Below are 24,323 nucleotides of genomic sequence, written 5' to 3' on the forward strand. Positions count from 1 at the left end.
CACAGCTCCATACGCGAGGTGCATGTCAGCCAGTTCAACGTTTAAATACTCGTCCATCCTACTGCCTCGGGAACCGGTTCGCAAATGCTGACTTCCAGCGGGATTGCTGTTCACGCATCCTCACGTTCAACGTCCGCATGATGAAGGCATTTCGGACACTGCAATGCTATGTGATTCTGATTCATCTTTGTGCCCCCTACACCTCCTGCAAGTTTGTCGCACTGGTAGTGAATCACCCTGTATAATAATAATAATAAAAAATGTCAAAATTAAAAAATTGACATCTTGTAACATATTTTATAGAGTGAATGTGATCACTAAACATAGGGCTCAATGCAATTACACTTATCATTAGGTATAAATAAATAAATATTTTGAAAAAAAAAAAAAAAAAGCCTATTTTGCTTGAATACAATGGCTCATCTCTAGAGTTTTTGATACAAAAAAAAGTTAACTGTTTTTTTTGCATCAACAAGACAGGGGATAAAATTGGGGCACATTGCCTGGGAATTTTTTTTAGCACACTGGCTACTCAGGACAGTAATCATATGGTTTGTAATGTATTTTGTCTCTACAAGTACGTGTATTCACATCATTCATTCATTTTAGTATAGTGGAGTCCCGATTAACCGAGACTCATTTAACCAAGGTGAATTGTCGAAAAGTTGTACAGCCACTCCCCAATTAACATAAGGGATGCGTTCCGGGGAACTCTATGTAAGTCGGAATTTTCTCCATGCTTGTGCAGCACTCGCTGAATTGATTGAATCAAAAAAATAAATGTTCGACGAACATGTGAATAGAATTATTTATTGTATTTATTCAATTTTTTATCTCATGAGCAGGAAAAATTACAAAAAAAGAGAGAAGACAGGCATAATGTCAGTAAGTTTTACCTCTTGAGCAGCCTTGCCAGTATTGACGTCTTCAGCTGATAAGTACGCTGCTGCAGAGGTTGAGGGCTGCGGAGATTTAGAAGGGGTCTGCTGCTCAACCTTACGAAAGAACATTAATGGATGACTGGACGGTGGCTTTTTTCCTTTTCATCGTAGATTTCTTAGCAGCAAGCATATCATTCACCCCTCTGTTAACTTTTAAGAATCGTTCGAGTGAGGATTCATCTTCTCAAACCTCACCATTGCCAATGTAATTTCATGAAATGCCATTGTCATCTGTCTGGTGATGAAGCATCTCGGCTCCTCATTTGGTTCATCTTGAGCTTCCTCAGCATTTTCTTCTTTAACGATCGCTGCTTGCAAGTCGATAAGTTCTTCGTTAGATAATTCCTTCTCTTCTTCCTCTATTAACTCCTCCACGTCTTTGGCAACAACCTCCAACTGAAGTAGCTCTGCAACCTTTACAATCTTATCTGTAACCTCTTCATATGATTTGTCTTCTACAAACCCTTCAAAGCCTTTCACATGCCATGGGCATTTTTTCTTCTATGTGCCATTTAAATAAATTTTAGTAATTTCCACCCAGGCCTTATTAATGTTTAGGATGGTGTGGTAAATATTGTAAGATTTCCAAAAGTCTCTTAACGTAAAATTTTTCTCACCATCTACTGAAGACAATGCCTGAGCAAATGTGCGTAAATAGTATGCTTTTAAATTCGAAATAACACCCTGTTCCATAGGCTGGATGAGTGAAGTCGTGTTTGGCGGTAGAAATATGACTCTCACATTTGAATTGAAATCATCTAGATGTGTAGGATGTCCAGGAGCATTATCTAATAGAAGCAAAATCTTGAGAAGAATGTCTTTGTCTTTACAATATTTTTCAACCTCGGGAATGAAGCAGCATTTAAACCAATCCTCAAAGAGTGAGATTGTTATCCATGCTCTCTGGTACGATCAGAAATGCACAGGTAGGGTGGCTTCATTGATGCCCTTAAATGCACAAGGATTTCCAGAATGGTATGCAAGCAGTGGTATTAATCTGTAATCGCCCGCTACATTAGCCCCAAGCAAGAGCATGGCCCTATCTTTGAAGGCTTGAATTCTCGTTTCCTCTTTGGCAATGTATGTTGGATCTGGCCTATTTTCCAATACAGAGAGTCTCATTAACGTTAAAAATTTGCTGCGTTTAATAGCTGCCTTTATCAATAATTTTTTCCAACACATCACAAAATTTCTCTGCAGCTGCAGAATTGGCACTGGTGACTTCACTGTATACTTTAATGTTTTGGAAACCAGAGCGATACTTGAACCTATTAAACCACCCGTTGCTTGCCGCGAACTTGGCAGGGATTCGCTGTACTTATCCTTAATATCTTCATAAATATTTCTTGCTTTTGCTTCAATGGCTGTTGGACTCAGGGGCACCTGCTTCAGAATCTGATTTTCCATCCATATTATTAATAGTTGTTCCATCTTTGATATAGCATCTGAACACTGTTTTGTGATCATGTTGATCTGAAGTGCATTGATCCTTTGACATGTTCTTTTATACGTGCACTGGCCCATAAAGTAGTGTTCACTGTTGAAGCAGCGAGATCTAATTCCCTTGCAGTAGATGACAAACTTTGTTCTGCTTTGCACTTCTTAATCATTTTCATCTTCATTTTGAATCAGTTTTGTTTAGTTTCCTGGCCCTGCCAGCACTTGCCCTTTCGATTGGTCCCTTTCCCTTCCTCATTGTAATACGTAAATAGGAATGAAGAGACGTTTCTGAAAATTTGTTTTTTATATGATTGAAGATTTCAGTGAACGGGAACTAATTTCACCATAATACCGTAACGTAAAAACCCAGAGAATTCCAGTTATTGGGATTATCGCAAATGCAATAAGATCGAGTTTACTACTCATTTATAATAGATTGCGCTAACAGAAAAGACCAATTTGTTTTTATTTATTTTTTCTGTCATGACCTCCAGAAATGTGCTTTAGAAAAATATCACAAAGGTGTTCAAAAATTGATTTTTATAGAACATGTGATAACGATGAAAGTGTAGTGCAATTTCCATTATAAATATGAACTTTTAGAGAGATAAATAGCTTAGTAATATAGAAATATTTTCAAATGCCAAGGGCTTGGAACCAAATACAAAAAAAAAAAAAAAAAAACCCAATACGTTATTGGGTTCACATTTCACATTATGATATTTTCACAATATCCCTACAGATGCAAAATATGTTTCCATATTTTTTTCAGTTTGCACTGGCCAGCAAAATCTTACGTAAAGTTGAATTTGCACAAGTCAAGTATTACTTAAGTTGGGAAGTTTCTGTATATATTTTGTCATCAAAGACAAGAGTACGTAGTTCAGTACAGAGTGGGAACTTACACCAGTTGACTGTTGAGCCATGCTGATCTTTTATGCTTGTTGATTTCATGACTCTTTACTCTCTAATTTTAAAGATTTAATAAAAAAAGAAATAAAAAAGATTTAAAAATTTTATTCTCTAATTTTCTAATTTTTTTTTTTTGTCATGTTTCACCTATGTTATTAGAAATAATAACATAGATAAGAGAAAAAGGAACCCAGATTTCTGGACTGATTTTACAGGCTAAGGCCCTTAGAATTTCATAAGCATTTTGATGAAGGGGGAAGAGCAATTTACTGCAAGTATTGATTGGTTGGATTGTTGGAAAAAAAAGTGTGGAGTTAGAAATCTGAAAATCACTGGGGTAAAATTATCAGCTAGTATGGAAGAAATAGCAATATTTACTGCTAAAATAGCAAAAATTATTCAAGAAGAAAATTTGAATTTGAATCAAATTTACAATTGTGATGAAATGGGCTTGAATTATAAAATGCTTCTATCCAAATCACTTGCAGCTAGAAAATGAAAATCAGCTCCTGGTTATAAAAAATTAGAGAGATAAATAGAAAATACAAAGCAAGGAGAGAATATATAAATAATATATATATATATAAATATATATATATATTATATATATATATATATAAATATATATATAAATAATATAAATAAATAATATAATAATATATAAAATATATATAAATACAAAGCAAGGAGAGAATGATGGTACTGGCATGTTCAAATTAATCAGGGGGCATAAGCTTAAATCCCCCCGATCTTTAAAAAATGCAAAATGTTTGCTTGTTAACTATGCAAATCAAAAAAAATGCACGGATTCAACTTTTTTAAAAACATGGTTTCATGAAGAACCTGTCCCTAGCACAAAAAAATATTTGAATGAAAAGAAACTTCCCCACAAAGCAGTTTAAATTTTAGACAATGCTCCATCCCAAGCAGACGAAAGTGAACTAGTTTTTGGTGACATCAGAGCTCTGTTTTTGCCATCTAATGTGACATCTCTTCTTCAATCTCTAGATCAAGGTGTTTTGGAGACTTTGATATGCTACTATAGGCAATGTCTCTTTAAAAAATAAACATCAAGGATGTTATTTATAAATATAAATAGTATATTCCCTTGATTTGGGAGCATAAAATATTTTATGCTCCCAAAATGAAGCCAATGAGAATGAGATGGCAAATGACGATTAAAGAGGTGAGCAAACCCTTCCTGTTTTGGACACTCTTACTACAGAGGATATTAAAGAGTGGGTGAATTCTGATGAACAGCTGGAAATGACTGATGACATGATTGCAAACCTTGTTGACGAACAAAAGATGAAAGTGAAGATGACGACGAAGAGTGCACAGAAACTACAAAAAATATTACACACACACGGAAGGTCTAAATGCTATTCAGTCAGCTTTATGTTATATTGAACAGCAGGAGGATACCACACCCACCAATGTTTTGTTACTTAGGTGCCTACAAAATATAGTAGCTAAAAAGTGAGGAGATTCTATGAAACAGAAATGCATTAAGGAATCTTTTATATGATATTAAAGTGTAGTGCTAACAATGGTAAGGGTACATTTTTCTTGTCAACTTGTAATTTTTATATATGTACTATTTTTTTTTTTTTTTAATTTTTGTAAGAAAATAGTTGTAAATCAAATCTAAAGTGTTTTATTGTATAATTTAAAAGTCATTATGTTCAATAAGTAGGTCTAACCTGAAAACAGTGTACATCATCACGTTAATGTATTCAAATCCAGTTTATTTAATAATAATTTACCAAATCTTCTGTGTTATCCAAGGTTCCCTCAGTCCACATTACCTCGCATAATGTGGACACTACTGTATTAGTAACAGTAGTGGCAAACGGTGCAAGAAAGCAAACTTATACAGCATCAGCCAAGAAGGTGGGGGACCTCTTCCCATAACACCTGTTCATCCCTGCTAATAGATTGTTTAGTTCTTCCTTGAATTTATTCAAACTACCTAACTTCTACAACAATTAACTACACATTTGGTGCCTGTTTGCTGCTGGCAAACTTCTACACATATAGTATACCCTGATTATTGTCAGTAACCATTAACTATCCTGAAATCATCCTTCCTCACTTTCAATTTTTTATGCCCCTCATGTGTAGTCCAAGGGCAAGAGGAACAATTTCATCAGCATATTCTTGTATGCTGGTCATTCTTAAAATTCCGTTAGCAGTAATCTCGTAACAGAATTTTAACAATGACCAGCGTACGCTATCAATATTGGTAAAATATTATGAAACTCGGCTGGTGCTAACAGAGAGATGACTAATTAGTACAATTTAAAATATAGTAGAAATATTTACTTTTGTGAAAAAGAGAGACAGGAGCAGCTGCAGAACCTCAATTGTAACCTCAATCAGATCTCCTTATAGGTGCCCTGTCTTCATGCACTGCAATTTGCAGAACTGAAGCCTTTCCTGGTTGTTGTTGTTGTTGTTATTTGGTTTTTAGGAGCATTAGCAACTAAGGCCATATTGCTCCGGGGATCATCATCATCATCAGCCATTTTCAATCCACTGCAGGATGAAGGCCTCTCCAGCAACTTTCCAGTTCCTTCTGTTTTGAGCACTGGCCATCCATTTACTACCCAAAAACTCATGAATTTCATCTATCCATCTCTGGCTTTGTCTTCCAGGTTTTCTTCTAGCTCCTCTTGGGTACCATTCTGTTATTTTCTTAGTCCATCTGTCATCATGTCTTCGAGCTATGTGTCCTGCCCAAGACCATTTTAGTTCTTTAGTTTTGATAAGAATGTCATTTACTTGAGTTTGCTGCCTAATCCATGTGTTTCTCTTCTTATCTAACAGTCTGATTCCCAATATAATTCGTTCCATTCTTCGCTGTGTAGTTCTCAGCTTCTCTTCCATTCTTTTGGTGAGTGCCCAAGTTTCACTTCCATAAGTCATGGTGGGGAGTATACATTGATTCATTATTTTACGTTTCAGACAAACTGGGATATTGCTCTTCAGTATGTGACTATATTTCCTGAATGCTATCCATCCAAAATTTATTCTTCTCTTGACTTCCAGCCATTTATCATTATTACAGCTAATAACTTGTCCCAGATAAGTATATGACTCCACCTTTTCAATTGCTGCTCCTTCAATCATTATTTCCCTTTCTGTGGCATACTTGTTCATCATTACTTTTGTTTTTGCCATATTCATCTTTAGTCCAAAATCCTTACTAACTGTGCATAACTGATTAAGATTTTCCTCTAATTCTTTGGAATCGTGGCTTATGACCACAATGTCATCTGCAAATCGTAAATGGTTTAGGTACTCTCCATTCACATTGACTCCTTTCTGCGACCAGTCTAATCTTCTGAAAGCTTCCTCAAGGGCAGCAGTAAACAGCTTCGGAGATAGTGTCTCATTGTCGAACTCCTTTCTCGATTTTAAATTTCCTACTGTCTTTGTCTAGTCTAATGAAGGAGGTAGCACTCTCATATATTTTCTTCAAAATCATAATATATGGGGTATCTATGCCTTGTCTTTCCAGTGCCCGAAACATTGCCTTATGCTGTATGGAGTCAAATGCCTTTTCATAATCCACAAATGCCAGGCATAATGGTGTTTTATATTCATTTGCTTTCTCCATTAGCTGTGATATTACGTGAGGGTGATCCATAGTTGAGAATCCTGTCCTAAAGCCAGCTTGCTCTTTCGGTTGATTCTCATCAAGTATTCTCTCTAATCTGTTAGTGATGACCCTTGTGAACAACTTGTAGATGTGGGATAACAAGCTAATTGGTCTATAATTTCCAATTTCTGATTTATCTCCTTTCTTATGCAGCAAAACTATGATTGCATTATTCCACTGCTTAGGCGTCACACTTTTCTAATGCACTTTGTGAAGAGCCTTACCAGTTTTTGTGTTATGTCTCTTCCTCCCAATTTTAACAACTCTACAGTAACTTCGTCTTCCCCCGGGGCTTTCCAATTTTTCATTTTCTTCAATGCATGTTCTACCTCATCAGGAAGAATATCGGGTATGTCGTATGTGTTGCTACTTTGCAATCCATCTTTCCCACTGCTGGTATCATTCCCTCGCTCCTTGTATAATTCTCTATAGTAGTCTTCTGCTATTTGAATTATGCCTTCTCTGCTGTTTATAAGTACACCATCGCTATTCTTCAGTTTCAGTACCATTTGTCTTTCTGTATTACTGCTCATGGCAGTAATACAGAAAGCTCCGGGGATATGTGGTGGTCATTCCCTGACCTTTCCGCATTCTCTGTATTTGGCGGTCATGGGCTCGAACCCCGTCTAATCAAGAAGCATGTGCTACACACTGCTGCTCCTGCCTACCTGGCTATGGAGGCACCTGCCTTTCCTGGTAAGAGCACCCTTTGTTCCTCTCATTAATTTCGTTGGTCTTCTCTGCATCTATTCCAAGAGATCCACATACTTCCTAAAATGAGAATTCCAGACTTATATGCAGTGTTCAAGTTGTGGCCGAACCACTGCCTCGTAGAAAAGGTTAATCACTTCCTTATCCTTGCTGCCAAAATTCCTATATATCATTGACAAAACCTCATGAGCTATCCTGGCAGCCTGTCTGCATTCACTGCCACCTCTCAGCCCATCTGCCTAATTTTTCCTACATCATGTCAAAATAGCATACCCTGAACGCCAACCCATATTCATCAGATGATTTGATGAGCATAATCAAATAATAATTAATTGAGTAATTTCAATAACTGAAATAATCATTCATTAAAATTTATTCAGTTCATCCAAAATTCAAATGATAAAGTTCAACGGGTTTAGTTTAGCAAAAAAAAATCTATCAAACAAATCAAAGATACATAAATTTAAAAAAAAAAAAAAAAAAAGGTAATTAACAGTGTTGAAATTGTTAAAAAATATTCACACACACACACACACACACACACACACACACACACACACACACACACACACACACACACACACACACACACACACACACACACACACACACACACACACACACACACACACACACACACACCATTTTTCTGCAACATTAGTTCCTTCCAAGCCAGTTTTTCTCCAAATCAATGAAAATATATTCTTTTTCTGAAGAATATTTAATTTTGCAATGATATATTTTTATGAAAAATATAGAATTACAAACTAAACATTTTGTAAATTAAATAAAATACTAAATCTAGATATTTCAAAACATGTGCGCTACAAAATTTCTCATATTTCAACTCAGTATGACACAACTGTACTGATTGCTGTGCAATTGAGGTATGTAAAAATTACCAAATAACAAAAAAAAAAAAAAAAAAAAAGAGTTAAAAACTTCTGTATTTAATTCAAGAACACATGACAACATTGTATGAACATTCCAAAGGACTAAAAGAGAATTCTGAAAACTTGCTGTCAAGCTGGTTTTTTCCACATAGAGCAATGCCCATTTGAAATGTAGTGAAATTTCTAGTGGTCCAATTTTAATAAAATTTGGGATGAATGAACAAACCTTTCTAAAAGACCTAAATATAAAATATCATCAAAATTTGTCCCTTACGAGTCAATTTGTTACATCCAGATGGACATGGTGAAGACATAAGGTATTCCCTGAGTGGAAAGGACAAGAACTTTGTTCAAATTCCTGTTCTTTTGTGAAAATGGTATTGCAAAGACAGCTATCAACTGAAGTGATATGAAAATATCATGAAATGTTTGACTGCATTACGTATATGTTTCCAATTTAGAAATAAACATAATAATATCAATGCATCTTTTGAGTGCTTTATCTTCAAACAACATGGTGAAGACAGTAGATGCTGTATGCATTTGTAAATGCACTTAAAAAAGGAACCTATTAGATAAACCAAAAGAATGCAAGAAAACTAACATTGTTGACCGGTGTTATTATATATATATGTATTTTGTTAATAATATTATATTTGATATACAAACAGTAAATGAAAATTAAGTGATTAAAGGCCGATTTGAATTTGACTGAATAAAATTATTCAAAACAATCTCTCAAAAAAGAATAAAGAATCAATAAGGAAAGAATAACTGTTACTAACTATGATGTTGACAAGGTAAATCTACTATTAGTCATAAAAAAATAAATTATAATTTACAGTTATAACCTCTCAATTATGCCCAAATTTAACTATTAATTGTTCAAATGACTAGTGTAATCAAATGATTTGTCATAAGTGGATGAATCAATTATATTCCCTTGATCATGCCCATTAGCCTACCTACTAATCACATTCAAATTATATGACTATAATCAAATAAATCGAATTATTATGTAACTACTAATCATCTGAATGATATGAGTATAACTACTCAATCATGCCCATCACCAGTTCATATACGAGTGCTTTGGAGTTCCCGATGTCACCCCTGAAACTGTTTCATAGACAAATTCTGTAAAACATAAAATCCTTTGAATCATTCACTTTAGTAAAATATAGGAATGAACATGCAATATTAAATAGGCAGGCATTTGCAAAGTACAAGATGTCTAAATTATTCACCCGATTATGAAGCTTTATCAAAATTTTATTGCAATAGGCACTGCAAAACAGCTCGCTGCACTTAATAAAGCAATTCAGAATTTCTTATCACACAATCACACTTCAGTAAATCTCCACAGGGGCACCTTTGGTAGCAAGGCAAGGTGGGAGTCAATTTCATTCCAAGTATTCGGAAGCATCTCTTGAAAATGGAAGTCACAACTTGTTCAATATAGTCTTTTAACTCTGTGATGTTAACTTTTTTTTGAATACATCTTATCCTTTATGTAACCCATACAAAGAAATCCATGATATCCAGGGAATGAGAAGGTCATGGAATGGGTTCATCCCAGCTAATCAACTGGTTAGGAAATTTTTTATTGAGGAAATCATGCATGTGCAAGTTCCAGTGTGGTTGTGCCTCATCTTGCTGATAGAACACATGGGGCTGCATATCATCCAGCTGAGGTACATCACACAGTTCAAGCATATCTAGAACACATTATAGAAGAATAAGAGAAATTCACCTCAATACGACACACAGAACACCTCCGCATGACACTCTCCCGAAACCAAAATGAATATAACACCAACGCAAAACGACTACAGTAAAAATTAAATTGAAAACAATTAAAAAATCAATTGAACACAATTAAAATTAATTTAAAAAAAAAAAAAAAAAAAGAAAAAAAAAGAAGAAAAAAAAGTTTAACGTAAATCGATTTTCCTTCCTGAAGCTGACAATGCTTTTTGACCATATGTTGTGAACAGAGGAATGAAAATTAACAAAGTGTGTATGAGCATGAATCTTAAATTGAAATTATTTGTCTGCGCACGTGTGCGTAAAAGACCAGGAATCAGAGATTAGATATGGACAGCGAGCTTCAATAGAATTTATGTAATTTAATTTCTACAGTAAATTTTCAGGGATTTTTTAATTGTTTTCAATTTATTCCCCACTGCAACCACCCTGCATCAATGTTATATTGATTCAACTTCTGGAGAGCACCACACACAGTGCCTCTGTGTGGTGCCTCTGTGTGGAGAGCACCACACAGAGGCACTCTATGCACCACACTGAGGCAAATTTCTCTTATTCTTCTACAAATATTGAAATCAATGTAGAACATATTGAGGACCATAGCTCTCGTTAATACTATCAAAAGTTGCACCTCAAGTATATCACCTGCGGAGTTCAGAGTGTTTTAATGGAAGCAAAACATCCTGAAGGACAGTGCGCACTATGTTTACCTTGGGACTATCATGTTCATGAACTGAGTGGAAATTTTCAGATCTTCATATGCGACAATTGTGTCTGCTAACTTTACCAGACAGGTGGGATGTCACTTCATCAATGAAAACAAAATTTTCCAGAAAGTACATGTCTTTGTCTGTACACAGTTGAGAACATGAACAGTGAATTCTTCTCATTGTGGTTTGTGAAGAGGGTTAATTTGGACTTTGTAAGCATAAAGTTTCAATCTCACAGTATTTGTAGCCTGCAGCTACAAATACTGTGAGATTCAAGGTGGATAGATTTTGCATAACTTCAAGTAAACTTTTCCCAAATTTCCAAAACTTATCTGCAGATACAATAGGTCTACCTGCTCCTTTCTGGTGCAGCACACAGCCAGTTTCTTGAAACTGTTTTGATCATTGCCTCATTGATTGTTCCGAAGGCAGATCTTTCAGGAATTCCTAATGAAATACAGTCAGTCCTCATATAGCACGATAGTTGTGTTCCTAGAAACCCTCGGGCAATGCAAAATCGTGCAATATAAACAACAGGCCCTATGGGAAAAATAGGGTTAGGTGCCAACCACCCAAGATTGAGCACACATTTGTAACCAAAACATTACCAAACACAATAAATAATCGTAATAAAATACTTACGTATTTTATTACATAACAAAATATTGCGAATGCCTTTGCTTCTATCGTAAGCAAACTTGTTTTTTGTTTGATTTTCTACGCAAACAGATGACAGCCGTTCCATCTCTTCCAATTCTTTGTGTCTTAATCTGATGGATTTTAATTACACTTTGAGTTGTTCCTGCTATGAAAGTTGTTTTTATTTTCTCTGCATTCTTTGTAATTCTCGATGTTGCCTCATTTAGGTCTGTAGCACGTGCAATATCACATGGTCTTTCATTTCGCTCAAAGCGTTTCACAATTTCATATTTTTTCTCTATCAATAGAGGCTGACTGGCCTCTATCGATAGAGAAATATCGATTTCCCCTTATGGGGGAACCCTGGTGGGCCGAAGGCCGGTGTGATTTTGGCCATAAACCATAGTATGAGGCCACTATAAATTTTCCCGGGTAAGAATTTTTGACCCAGTCCGCCTCTGTTTATCGATAATGCTTTTCTTTTTCTCTCTGAATCTGCAGTGTCTTCACCAGGACGCTTCCTTTTCACACCTTTTAAGTATTTTACTCATTTTTAGGGAATAAAGCACAAAACGGGAATAATACAAAACGAGGGAATAATACAAAATGAGGAGGCACGCTTGATACACATAAACAAAGCTGCACGTGTAGCAACTGAATAAACAACACCGTAAAAGCAGAGATACACTATTAACACCTCACATTTTACTAAAGCACATTTCTAGGGGTTACTACCATAAAACAATAAAAACAATTTCCAGTTGCGTTTCTGCTAGTGTAATCTGTTATAAACTGGTACTAAACTCGATCTAATTGCATTTGCGATAATACCGATAGTTGGAATTTTACGTTATTATGGTGAAATGTGCTTCCCCTTCACTGATATAAAAAACAAATACATTTTCAGAATCTTCTCTTCATTCCTATTGTGTTGCGTTCGGTTAGTGTGATTCTGCATTCGACGGCCATTTCTTGTAAACACAAAGGCGAATCGTGCATAAGCGAATTCGGTTCGTGTTATATAAGATATCGTTTCCCTATTTATAAATCGTGTATGATCGAATTTGTGTAGTGTAAACACGTGTTATATGAGGACTGACTGTATTCTCTTTACAATAAGTGGAGATTTTGGTATCCCACAGCCACAATATGCACATTGCTTTCTCAAAAACTCTCACCATTTTAATGTTATACTCTTGCAATGCTTGCTGGGATCAAGGCTGCCAACTGCAGAAAGTCACTTCAAGACACCCATCACAATAAAATATCAACTGAGCTCCACAATCAGGTGAATAATCTATAGAGACCCTGTACAATTTAAAACTTTCCTTCATAGCTTAGATTTTTTACCAATAACAACAATGGTTACTAATTAAAGCTAAACTTAAATCAGTTAACAGAAAAACATTCTTTGTTGCTTAACATATCAATTCATGCAAATTGAAAGCACAGATTAAATGCTGTTAGAAAACATTAGCAATTCTTTTGCTGCTTCAAGAAAAATATGCTAAGTGCTGCAAAAAAGTTTATATTCCTTATTCTTTAACTGTACTTGAAAAAAAGACCACCGATATTCTTTATTTACCTTTATGATTAAAAAAAAATCTTTTAGGCTTGTTCGTTGACAGAAAGAGAGTAAGGTTTCTTATTCGAGAGAAATCAAATAAGAAACCTTACTTTTGAAAACTTCATTTCTAAAATCCAGTGTTGTAAAAAGACAAAACAGGATTCTCGAGAATGATGGAGAAAATAATGCATGGCTATACCTATACCCATACAGCATAAGGCAATGTTTCGGGCACTGGAAAGACAAGGCATAGATACTCCATATATTATGATTTTGAAGAAAATATATGAGAGTGCTACATCCTTTATTAGACTAGACAAAGACAGTAGCAAATTTAAAATCGAGAAAGGAGTTCGACAAGGAGACACAATATCTCAGAAGCTGTTTACTGCTGCCCTTGAGGAAGCTTTCAGAAGATTAGACTGGTCGCAGAAAGGAGTCAATGTGAACGGAGAGTACCTAAACCATTTACGATTTGCAGATGACATTGTGGTCATAAGCCACGATCCCAAAGAATTTGAGGAAAATCTTAATCAGTTATGCACAGTTAGTAAGGATTTTGGACTAAAGATGAATATGGCTAAAACAAAAGTAATGATGAACAAGTATGCCACGGAAAGGGAAATAATGATTGAAGGAGCAGTAATTGAAAAGGTGGAGTCATATACTTATCTGGGACAAGTTATTAGCTGTAATAATGATAAATGGCTGGAAGTCAAGAGAAGAATAAATTTTGGATGGATAGCATTCAGGAAATATAGTCACATACTGAAGAGCAATATCCCAGTTTGTCTGAAACGTAAAATAATGAATCAATGTATACTCCCCACCATGACTTATGGAAGTGAAACTTGGGCACTCACCAAAAGAATGGAAGAGAAGCTGAGAACTACACAGCGAAGAATGGAACGAATTATATTAGGAATCAGACTGTTAGATAAGAAGAGAAACACATGGATTAGGCAGCAAACTCAAGTAAAGGACATTCTTATCAAAACTAAAGAACTAAAATGGTCTTGGGCAGGACACATAGCTCGAAGACATGATGACAGATGGACTAAGAAAATAACAGAATGGTACCCAAGAGGAGCTAGAAGAAAACCTGGAAGACAAAGGCGGAGATGGATAGATGAAATTCATGAGTTTTTGAGTAGTAAATGGATGGCCAGTGCTCAAAACAGAAGGAACTGGAAAGTTGCTGGAGAGGCCTTCATCCTGCAGTGGATTGAAAATGGCTGATGATGATGATAATACCTATACAGTAATGTATAGGTATAGCCATGCATTAAAAGAAACCAGTGTTACAGAATATTGAATTATTTCCTATTCATATAATTCATATTCATATAACTGTCTTCTCATATATCAAAATGAGTTAATAATAACTGTAAGTTAAAACTTCCTAAATTCCAGCACATAAATAAATTTATTCTTAGATAAACAAATTAACCATTGCTTGAAAGAAGAATAACGATTGCTCAATAAGTTTTAATTTATTAGGTAGTTCTCATACATCCAACTGCATAATTCCCTGAATTAAAAAAAAAAAAATAATAATAAATTCTTACATCACACTCTCAATTGCAGTGGCAAAAGACTGAAACAAATCAAAACGTGCTTTTGGTGAATATATGTTTTACAACAATATAAAAGTAGAAAGATTTAGACAGATATTCTATGATAATATTATAATATCACAGAATATTTACGTGTAAATAAATTATATTATTATAAACAGCAAATTAACAGGTTTGAATTAAACTTTATTTATTTACATAGCACAAAATTATGTGACATTAATTCAGTTCATTTTAATTTTTTTTAAAATACAAATATCAAAGTATTCCCAAAGTTCACTGATTAACTTCGATGCAACATAAAAGGTCCTTTCATTATAAACTGTAATGTGGTAAAAAAGAATGAGATAGTGTCAGCCACTAGTATTAGTATAAACCCTATGGTGCAAGCAAGGGCAAGGCTTTTACAGCATCATCAAAAATTAAATAATAAAATAACAATAAACAAATAACAAAATAAAATAAACCTCCTATTTGACTCCTCCTCATATAGCTATATTACTATCAAACTGCTGAATCTTCCCAAGCTGTCTCCTCAACCACACACATATGGAGAAAACATTCCAGTAATGAACAACTTGTTGGCTAAAAGAAAACTTTCTACAATCCAGTCTAAACCTCTTCCCTCATAATCTGAATTTATTGGCCCTTATTTCTGAAATAATTCATAACAGTGAAAATTCCATCCTCATTCATTTTACTTTCTGCTCTCAAATACTTATACATTTCAATTAGGTCCCCTCTAAGGTGTCCAGTTATCAAGCTTCATAGCCGAGATATTCAAATTATTTCCTCACATGCCAATTTTGCCCATCACTTTGCCAATTTTGTCAGGCACATTGCTCATCCTTGAACCCTCTTAAGAAGCCTTGTCTTTCTTTAGGTGTGATCCATGCTTGGACACAGTATGCCAAGTTGGACACAGTATTACAATACTGTAATACTGTGTGTTGTAATACTTGTAATACTGTTGTATTACCACAATATTTTAACTGCCTTATACAACGGAATTATGACATCCCTTATTTATACAAGAAAACATACGACAGAACAACATGGGCCTTCCTTGCTACCTGTCTACACTGCTCAGAGAACTTCATGTCAAAACGTAATTCTCAAATCCCTTTCTTCTTCTGTTTTTAATTCCTAGTATAATCTATAGAGTATTTTAGGGCAAGAGCCTCATGCTACATAGTAGAATGACTAATGTATAGGTTAGTGCAATGGTATTAGTTCAATCCTCAGCCATCCACAAAAGCAGCCGAATCAGCATCGCTCCAACTACATCTCATACCGTGAACACCCCCACAACAAGCCTCCACGCACCGCACCTCCTCGAACAAGCAACGCTTCACCAGTGGAGAAGACCAATGCCACCCATTCCCAGCCGACACCACCACCACCCAGAAGGCACCGTTTCGAAGCCCACTGGCCTATACGACATCAAAATTATTTTTGCATCCAGTTCCTTTGTTATTGTGACAATATCCAGTCAGATTAGTTAGATAAGATTATCCTTAACAAATCCATGCTGCAACTGCAGTATAACTGTTAAATGCACTGTAGTTATGTTGTCCTCTGGCCTATATGACATTAAAAATTATTTTTGCATCCAGTTCCTTTGTTATTGTGACACAATATCCAATCAGATTAGTCAGATAAGACTCTGGCCTATATTACATCAAAATTATTTTTGCATCCAGTTCCTTTGTTATTGTGACACAATATCCAATCAGATTAGTCAGATAAGACTCTGGCCTATATGACATCAAAATTATTTTTGCATCCAGTTCCTTTGTTATTGTGACACAATATCCAATCAGATTAGTCAGATAAGATTATCCCTTAAAAAATCCATGCTGCAACTGCAATATAATTGTTAAATGCACCATATGTGTAAGCAGTTATGTTGTCCTTTTTAAAATACTGGTTATTTAAACATTTACCGAATTTTTATGAATATAATTTACATTATTAATTTTTCCTGTTTTAATATCACTAATCCTTTCCCATTACTTTAAGTGTTTGATTCTTGCAAGACTAAGATTCTAATTAGAGTCTTGCAAGACTAATTAGATACAGATATTGCCAATCTCCATGACTGAGGATATCTATATCTAATTTTTGTGCTTAATTGTTATGGGAAAAGAAACACAAATTATAAACCAAAACCAGTTCACAGACTAGGTTTGGTCCAAAATGACATAGAATAATAATAATGGTATTCAAATTCTGGCACATATCTGGTAAATTGCTAACAGAATTTCAAATATGATCAGCATACACCCCTCAATGTAGGTAAAATATTATGAAACTCTGCTGGTGCTAGCAGAGAGTGATGACTAATTAGCACAATTTAAAATATAGTAGAAATACTTACTTTTGTGAAAAGAGAAACAGGAGCAGCTGCAGATTTTGTATGCTTTAGATAATCAAACCATTTAAAATCACCTTTGTGACCTAATTAAGAAAGCATTTATACTTTAAAAAATTATTTATTTTTTACTTTTAATAATTTTAATATGCCTGAAAATTATCATGTTAAGAAAACAAAAACAAGCAATATTTCATTATAATAATTCTTTGCAGCTGGAACATATATACATATTTAGCTCTAAGCAAATAAGTAGAGAGGATGCAAAATAGTATCATGCATGAAGCAAATTGTTTAATAAAGGGGATGTGCATTACCACTGTAAAATAAAATTTTGTTGAAGATGTTTTTCGCCTGTGGTACAGCAAATAACTGAAGAACATACAGATAATTAGCAGCGCCAATTGTCCTTGGTAAAGAAAAGGAGAAAGACCAATCACAACCCATTCAACTTGAAACTGTTCCCCTCTGACTCTCAAGCTCTCAGTGCTCCAATTCTGTAGTTGTGTCTATTTACCATACCACATATACGAAACGATGACATCACTAAAAATAACATGGTCCAAATGGCAGTTGTTATTTTCATTCCACCTGAGTATGTCAACAGATAAATCAGCATGGTTGATCATCTCGCTTAAATACCTGTGCAATCTGAATTTCATATGCATATCACATCAAATAAGTTCACTGTTGGCATGATAAGTCAACTTCCTCAGGCTGCAAAAAACCTATTCTTGGGGGGGGGGGGGAATGGTACTCAACTGATTGGAGTACCATTCCCCCCCCAACTGAACGGATTTGATTGGATCACTTTTTGAGAGCTACTAAGTGGAACTTTCTTTATTGCTTAATTTTGTAGTCGTCTTGTATTTAAAATTAGTAGTAGTTTTATCTGATTAAGGTGGACTTAATCAGATAAAACTAATTTGTTCTTTATTCTTTAATTTGTTCTTTAATTGTCCTTCAAAGTTGCTGAAAAAACCCAAAGTCCACTTCTGCTAACCGTGTTCTATCAATATAAGATCATTCAATTCTACTGTTGTTGATACAGTATTAATACAAGAACAACACTTAATAGGTTTCTATATACAGTAGAATGTTGAAAATCCAAAAGTCAATAATTCAAAACATCAATAATCTGAATGAGCCAGCATTTATTATTATTATATTTTTTTTATGCTGGTGCCATAAAATAATTACAGTAAGTGCCGGTTATTGTGATCATGTGTGCGAATTAAATTTGGTTCTATTAAATGGCAATTCTAATAAGCAAAAATCGGAGGAATATTATCCAAAGGCTATAAAAATTAAGATATAAAGCACAAACTTACACTTTTATTACCTTACCAATTAACAAAATTAAGTGATACATGAAAATCGGAAGAATATTATCCACAGGTTAGCAAAAATAAAAATAAATTTACGCTCACATACAATTGTTGTTATTTGGTTTTTTTTTAGGAGCATTAGCAACTAAGGCCATATTGCTCTGGGGATATGTGGTGTTCATTCCTTAACCTTTCCGCATCCTCCGTATTTGGTGGTCACGGGCTCGAACCCCGGTCTAATCAAGAAGCGTGTGCTACGCACTGCTGTTCCTGCCCACCTGGCTACGGAGGCGCCATACATACAGTACTAACTAAACAACACTTTGTAATCTGATATGGTTTACCAATGATTTTATTCCGAATATCAAGAAATAGAAGGCAAAACAGGCAAGGTCTTCCTTATCCTAGACAACATGTCATCACATCCTTCAGTATAAGCATTAAACAAAACAGATGACTGATCTGAGGTCATGTTTCTTCCATCAAATGTTACTGCACTCCTGGACCAGGAGTCATTGAAAAGTTGAAGAGAATCTTCAAAAAACAAGCCTTGCATCATTTATTTTTAGCAGAAAGCAATGAGGAAAGCATCATAGCTTTTTCAAAAAAAGCTCAGTCTCATGGACAGTTGTTACATGTTAGCTGACACATGGGAGTCATTCACTGTGAAGAATTTAAAAGACGCTAACAGAGAAAATGAAATCAACACAGGGCCTATGCATGCTGAGGCATTTGCTGCTCCAGAGACTGTGATGGGTTGGTACAAGCAGCAAACTGAATGCTGTCCAGCTCAACTACCCATGCTGAAAAGAGAGAAAGCAAAGCAATGAAGTTCAAAAATGGTGCAGTAAAAAAATAAGCAATTATTTTCGTTAAAGCCTATACATATGTGTTATTGTGGCTGAAAGTTGCATTTTTTTGTTACCTATGAATAAAAATACATAAGTTCAACTTAGTGATTTTATTTCTAAACTTACTAAACCTTTTTTTTTAGTTTCCAAAACAGTATTTTTGATAAGTTCGAAAATCTGAACAAATTGGAAGTCCGAACTACCACCAGTTTCAATTATCGATGCTCTACTGTAGATTTGTAGGAGTTGTTTAATGTTAGAAGTGTTTTTTTAGATCTATAAATTATAAATTTAAAGCAATAAAAATGTAATATTATAGTGTAGCTTATACTGCAATCAAACAAGTAAGATTAGTGTGGTGTTATTATTTTTGTATTTATTAGATGCATGTATTATTTTTAGATTAAATTAGAGCGACAAAGCAAAGAGCTCAAAGTAATGCCTTGGGAGAGAACTGCCAAAGGGCACTTCTATGAATCAGGATTATTATACGTATGTGTTTGTTACAAAGTTCATAAGGAGCTTAGGCAAAATGTCAGTGTTCTGTTGGGTTTATACGAGAGAATCAAGAATAGGGGTTTGCCCTTGAAGGATTAAAACAGAAGGCCCACCAAGCATTCAACTGCCTATCCCAATGCAAGAGCCCATACTCCAACATCAAACAATACAATATGATACCCTACAACAGGGATCTTTGGCCCACAGGAAGTAGTTGTAGTCGATGACTCAATCATCAGGGAAATAGAAAATATACCATGCAAAAAGGACAGGTAGAATGGGACCAGGGTATATCAATCAGGAACTAAAGATGATAGCACAGAGAAGCTATCATCTTTTATTAGAGGAACAAAAGGTGATATTATTGTAGACAGTGGTTCTAATGATATTAACAGTAATAGTTGCAACTTTTTCTCAATGTTGCCCTACTAATGGCAATATTGAGGAAAAAATTCACAAAAAAGTTAGGATTGAAACAAAGCATCTCCAATTCTGCCAAGACATGATGAGTTTTTAAATCAATTTGGCACTGGAAAGAATGCACAAGGCTCATGGGATAGAATACATTTAAACAGAAGAGGTGCAAGAATATTTGCTGATGCTTTCAAGGAAGCATCAGATGGGTCAGAAAACGGCTAGCCTCCTTGGGGGGGATACATAGACAGATTAGCTGCAGAGGCATAAGTGATTCTTGCACTGCATCAATTGGAACAAAGGAACTGATGAGACTTTTGGCACAATAGAAAAATGCATGGAATTATTATAAATTTTCAGGGGATGGAGAAAACTACAATAAGTAATCTGCTTGTTTGTTTGAGTGTGGGCTTTATGGCACAAGAGCAACATGGCCATAATGCACTAAGTAATCTGCAATCAAATCACTAAGGAGATTAGGCATTCTAAAACAAATTATGAGAACTCTTTGGCTAAGGAAGCAAATAAAAGCAGGAAAGAATTCTTTGCTTATGTTAAACTAGAAGGAAACGGGTGAACTATATTGACTCACTAGATATGAATGGTATAACAATTGCTCAATTGATCCTGCTCAGGTTCCTGAAAAATAAATATTTTGGATCTACATTCATGCATAAAGAAGTATACAGAAAAAATACCAGAATATCTAATTCTTACCAGGAGTTAAATGATTTTATGTTAACTGAGAGGAAAGTGAAAGAGAAATTGTATCTAAAAGTAAATAAGGCACTCGGACTGATGAAATATATCAAAATATATTAAAAGCAGCAGCAAAAGAGCTAATTAAACCTTTGGAATTGTTAGACTCATGAGAGGATCCATACAGACTGCAGGTATGCATATGTCTCTCCAATTCAGAAAGGGGTGGGGGTATAAAAGGGCAAAGAAATAATTATAGACCTGTAAGCTTGACTTTTGTGGCAGGGAAAATAATGAAGTCAGCGGTTGAAAAAGTAATGCAGTATCATCCATACAGGAATGTTTTTTTTTTTTTTTTTTTTTATATGAAAACCCCAAACACGAAAGGTATCAAAACCTATAGTACTTAGTACCGTGCATGGGTTGAAGGAGAAGTATGGGGGGAGGGGGATGCCGGAAACTTTGCTCTAGAGACTAAACATGAGTTTCACCACTTCAAGCCTCCAATAAGCAAAGTGGTGGTATTTCACCGGTTGATGAAAGTCATCTACCACCTGCAGTGTTGTTATAAGGCAATCATAGTAAGGATTAGTTAAAGGGAAGTCTTGTCTGACCAATCTGATTAATTACTATGAGGTAATCACAAAGGAAATGGATAAAAAAATATATATATAATAATAATAATAATAATAATTAGATTTCAGTAAAATATTTGATGCTTTCCCACATGAATGACTACTGTACAAATTGGAACAGTATGTAATTAGGGGCAAGTTACTGCTATGAATAGAGGGATAGTGGAATGGGTAGGAGATGGAGTTGTAGGTGAGTTGTTATTAATAGCCATTTCTCTTTGGCTATTTAATAGTGGAGTCATCAAGGTTTGGTGTTGGGACAGGACCTTATTTTCAATATTTATTAATGGTACTGGTGAAGGCACACCAGAAAATGTGTCGATTTTGGGTTGTATTTTGGCCCTCTTCCTGGCAAACTAAAAGGGGTTTTAATTTAAATTTCTCCACACCATTACCACCCAACAATAAAGTCAACCGATTCTTCGCCGCTTGGAAACTTGGCACGTTTTTTTCTTCTTTCAATATGAAACTTCTTTTGGGCATTCGTTTCCAAAAAAGTCCTGCTTCATCTATGTTAAAAACTTGTTGAGAAGTATAACACATACTACCCCTCTTCAATAATTTTAACAAGTTCTTTTTTGAAAGTTTCGGCTCCTTGATCTTTACTTGCAGCTTCTCCCTGGATTTTAAATCTATTCAACCAGCCCTTACTAGTTTTAAATGGTTCCACATTTTTTTTTTTTTTAGGTGAGCTTTGTTCAGATCATCATATAGGCTAATCTCTTTTTTTTTATAATATTTAACTTAACTGAATTCTGTGTTGGATATTATCTTCAATAAAATTAGTTAGAGAGTCTCTCCATTCCAATCCTAATAGCCAGCCTAGCCCTAGTTGCTTGCAGTGGAACAACCGTCTTTACCACTGCTAAAATTAATTATTTATTTTTATAATTGTTCTTACAGTTAAACCTGTCAGTTCTAAATTATGGCACAAATTCACTTGTCATTGGCCGAAATCGATTTGCTTCAAACCGACTAATTTAATTTTCAAATTCAGTCTTTTTATTACATTTGTAGTCTCCATACTGCGTCCAGACAATGTTGCTTTTTCATTCTTATTGCCATTATTAACTTTTCAAATATGTAACTGTGTTGACTGCATTAATTATGATACAATGTTCAAGTAAACTGTCCGTTGCACACGATGTCCAATACTGTACTGAGTGATGACTACTTTGGATAAATGCATATAATGCAAATATTAGAAGCAATATACTTGATCATTTTTTAAAATGTTGATCTCGGAACTATGTAACAAAGTCACTGTACTGCGATTAAATTAGCGTGCAAGAAAATTTCACTGAGTGTGGGAAAATTTCTCAAGTTGGCATGGGAAACATTTTAATGCTGTTTTGCTATTCATTTTCAAGCTATCAACTCCATCAGATGAAATGTTTTCGTTAAATATGCCAAAAATGCAATCTGTATGCTGGTAAAAGAGCATTACAGTGATTTGTGACAGCATTATAGTCAGATACTGGTTTATAATATAAGAACAGCATTATAGCAAATCAGTGTATAGCGAACCACGTTATAATGAGGGCCGCCTGCTGTACTTAGTTGTATTATAGAGTAAAATTGCTTTGAAACTGACCTCAGATGAATCAATGGAAAGCCTCCACTGATCATGGACATGCTACAGATGTAACTCTTTCATTAATTCCTAAACATTGTTGCAATAAACCATAGCATCATCCATGAAGTAATAGGTCGTTATGCTAGATTGCCTCTCCCTATAAAAAGACACACTGACACCCTTTTCAAGAAGATTCCACTGCTGAAGCTGTGATCCTAGTAATTGATCCTTGGTTTTGGACCAATCTCTGACCAAATCGTTCAATTCTGATTGAATGATTTGATATGGCTTTAAAGTAGCAAAAGTTAAAAAGTGAATCTGTACTTATTCTGGGTGGTTCTGCATCTTCTCGAGACTCCTTTTCCGAACCTGAATCAGAGTCAGTTCCATAAGTTTCCGGTGGATTTGTTACTGGCATTGTATCATCGGGAGGAGAAGAGAAAGTACGTTGGGATCCTTTATGCTTGGATTTCCCAGAAAAACAAGAAATTTTGGTCATGTAAAAGTAACAATTGTTTCTGAGGTCTCGATGTTCTCGCCATATCATCTGAGCAATAGGCATCGATTTACGACTACCTCGAAGCTAGCCTATTAATGTCCTTGAACATGAGCTACAGGAAATCTTTGGAGCCCATTATCTTGATCTCCAATCTTACATTCAAAATAAAGTTCATAGGCTTTTCTCACAAGTTGTGACAGTGGCTTCTGTGACAATTTTAATAACACTTCTCCACAAATGTAGCAAAAGCTATCAGGCTTATTTCGGCAAGAATGTGACATATTTCATATACAGTTGAGGTACATGCATATAATTAAGAAATTGTAGATTTTTATTTCTAATTTAAACACAGTTCACGATAAGCACTTATGCACACAATGCTTGTTTACACATACTATTTCACTAAAACACTTGTTCACCACTTGCTTGGTGTGGAACCCACTTGTTGTTGTTGTTTTGGTTTTTAGGAGCATTAGCAACTAAGGCCATATTGCTCTGGGATATGTGGTGGTCATTCCCTGACCTTTCCGCATCTTCCATATTTGGTGGTGACGGGCTCAAACCTGGGTCTAATCAAGAAGAATGTGATACACACTACTGCTCCGAGGCAACGAGAGGCAACGAGAGG

The 24,323-nt window shown here is 35.1% G+C and overlaps 1 protein-coding gene across 5 annotated transcripts in view; it reads right to left on the minus strand.

Annotated features, from left to right (window-relative positions):
• Positions 1 to 24,323, minus strand: part of LOC150089212 (MBT domain-containing protein 1-like) — a 406,745-nt gene that overhangs the window by 110,217 nt on the left and 272,205 nt on the right. For all 5 annotated transcript variants that reach the window (XM_090388417.1, XM_090388411.1, XM_090388400.1 and 2 more), the window contains exon 14: positions 17,202 to 17,281. In XM_090388417.1, the coding sequence (XP_090244543.1) occupies positions 17,202 to 17,281 (80 nt within the window). The remainder of the gene's footprint in view (positions 1 to 17,201; positions 17,282 to 24,323) is intronic.

Source organism: Mastigoproctus giganteus, chromosome 2 (assembly GCF_048544385.1).
Source record: "Mastigoproctus giganteus isolate SK-2022 chromosome 2, ASM4854438v1, whole genome shotgun sequence".
Lineage (NCBI taxonomy): Eukaryota > Metazoa > Arthropoda > Arachnida > Uropygi > Thelyphonidae > Mastigoproctus > Mastigoproctus giganteus.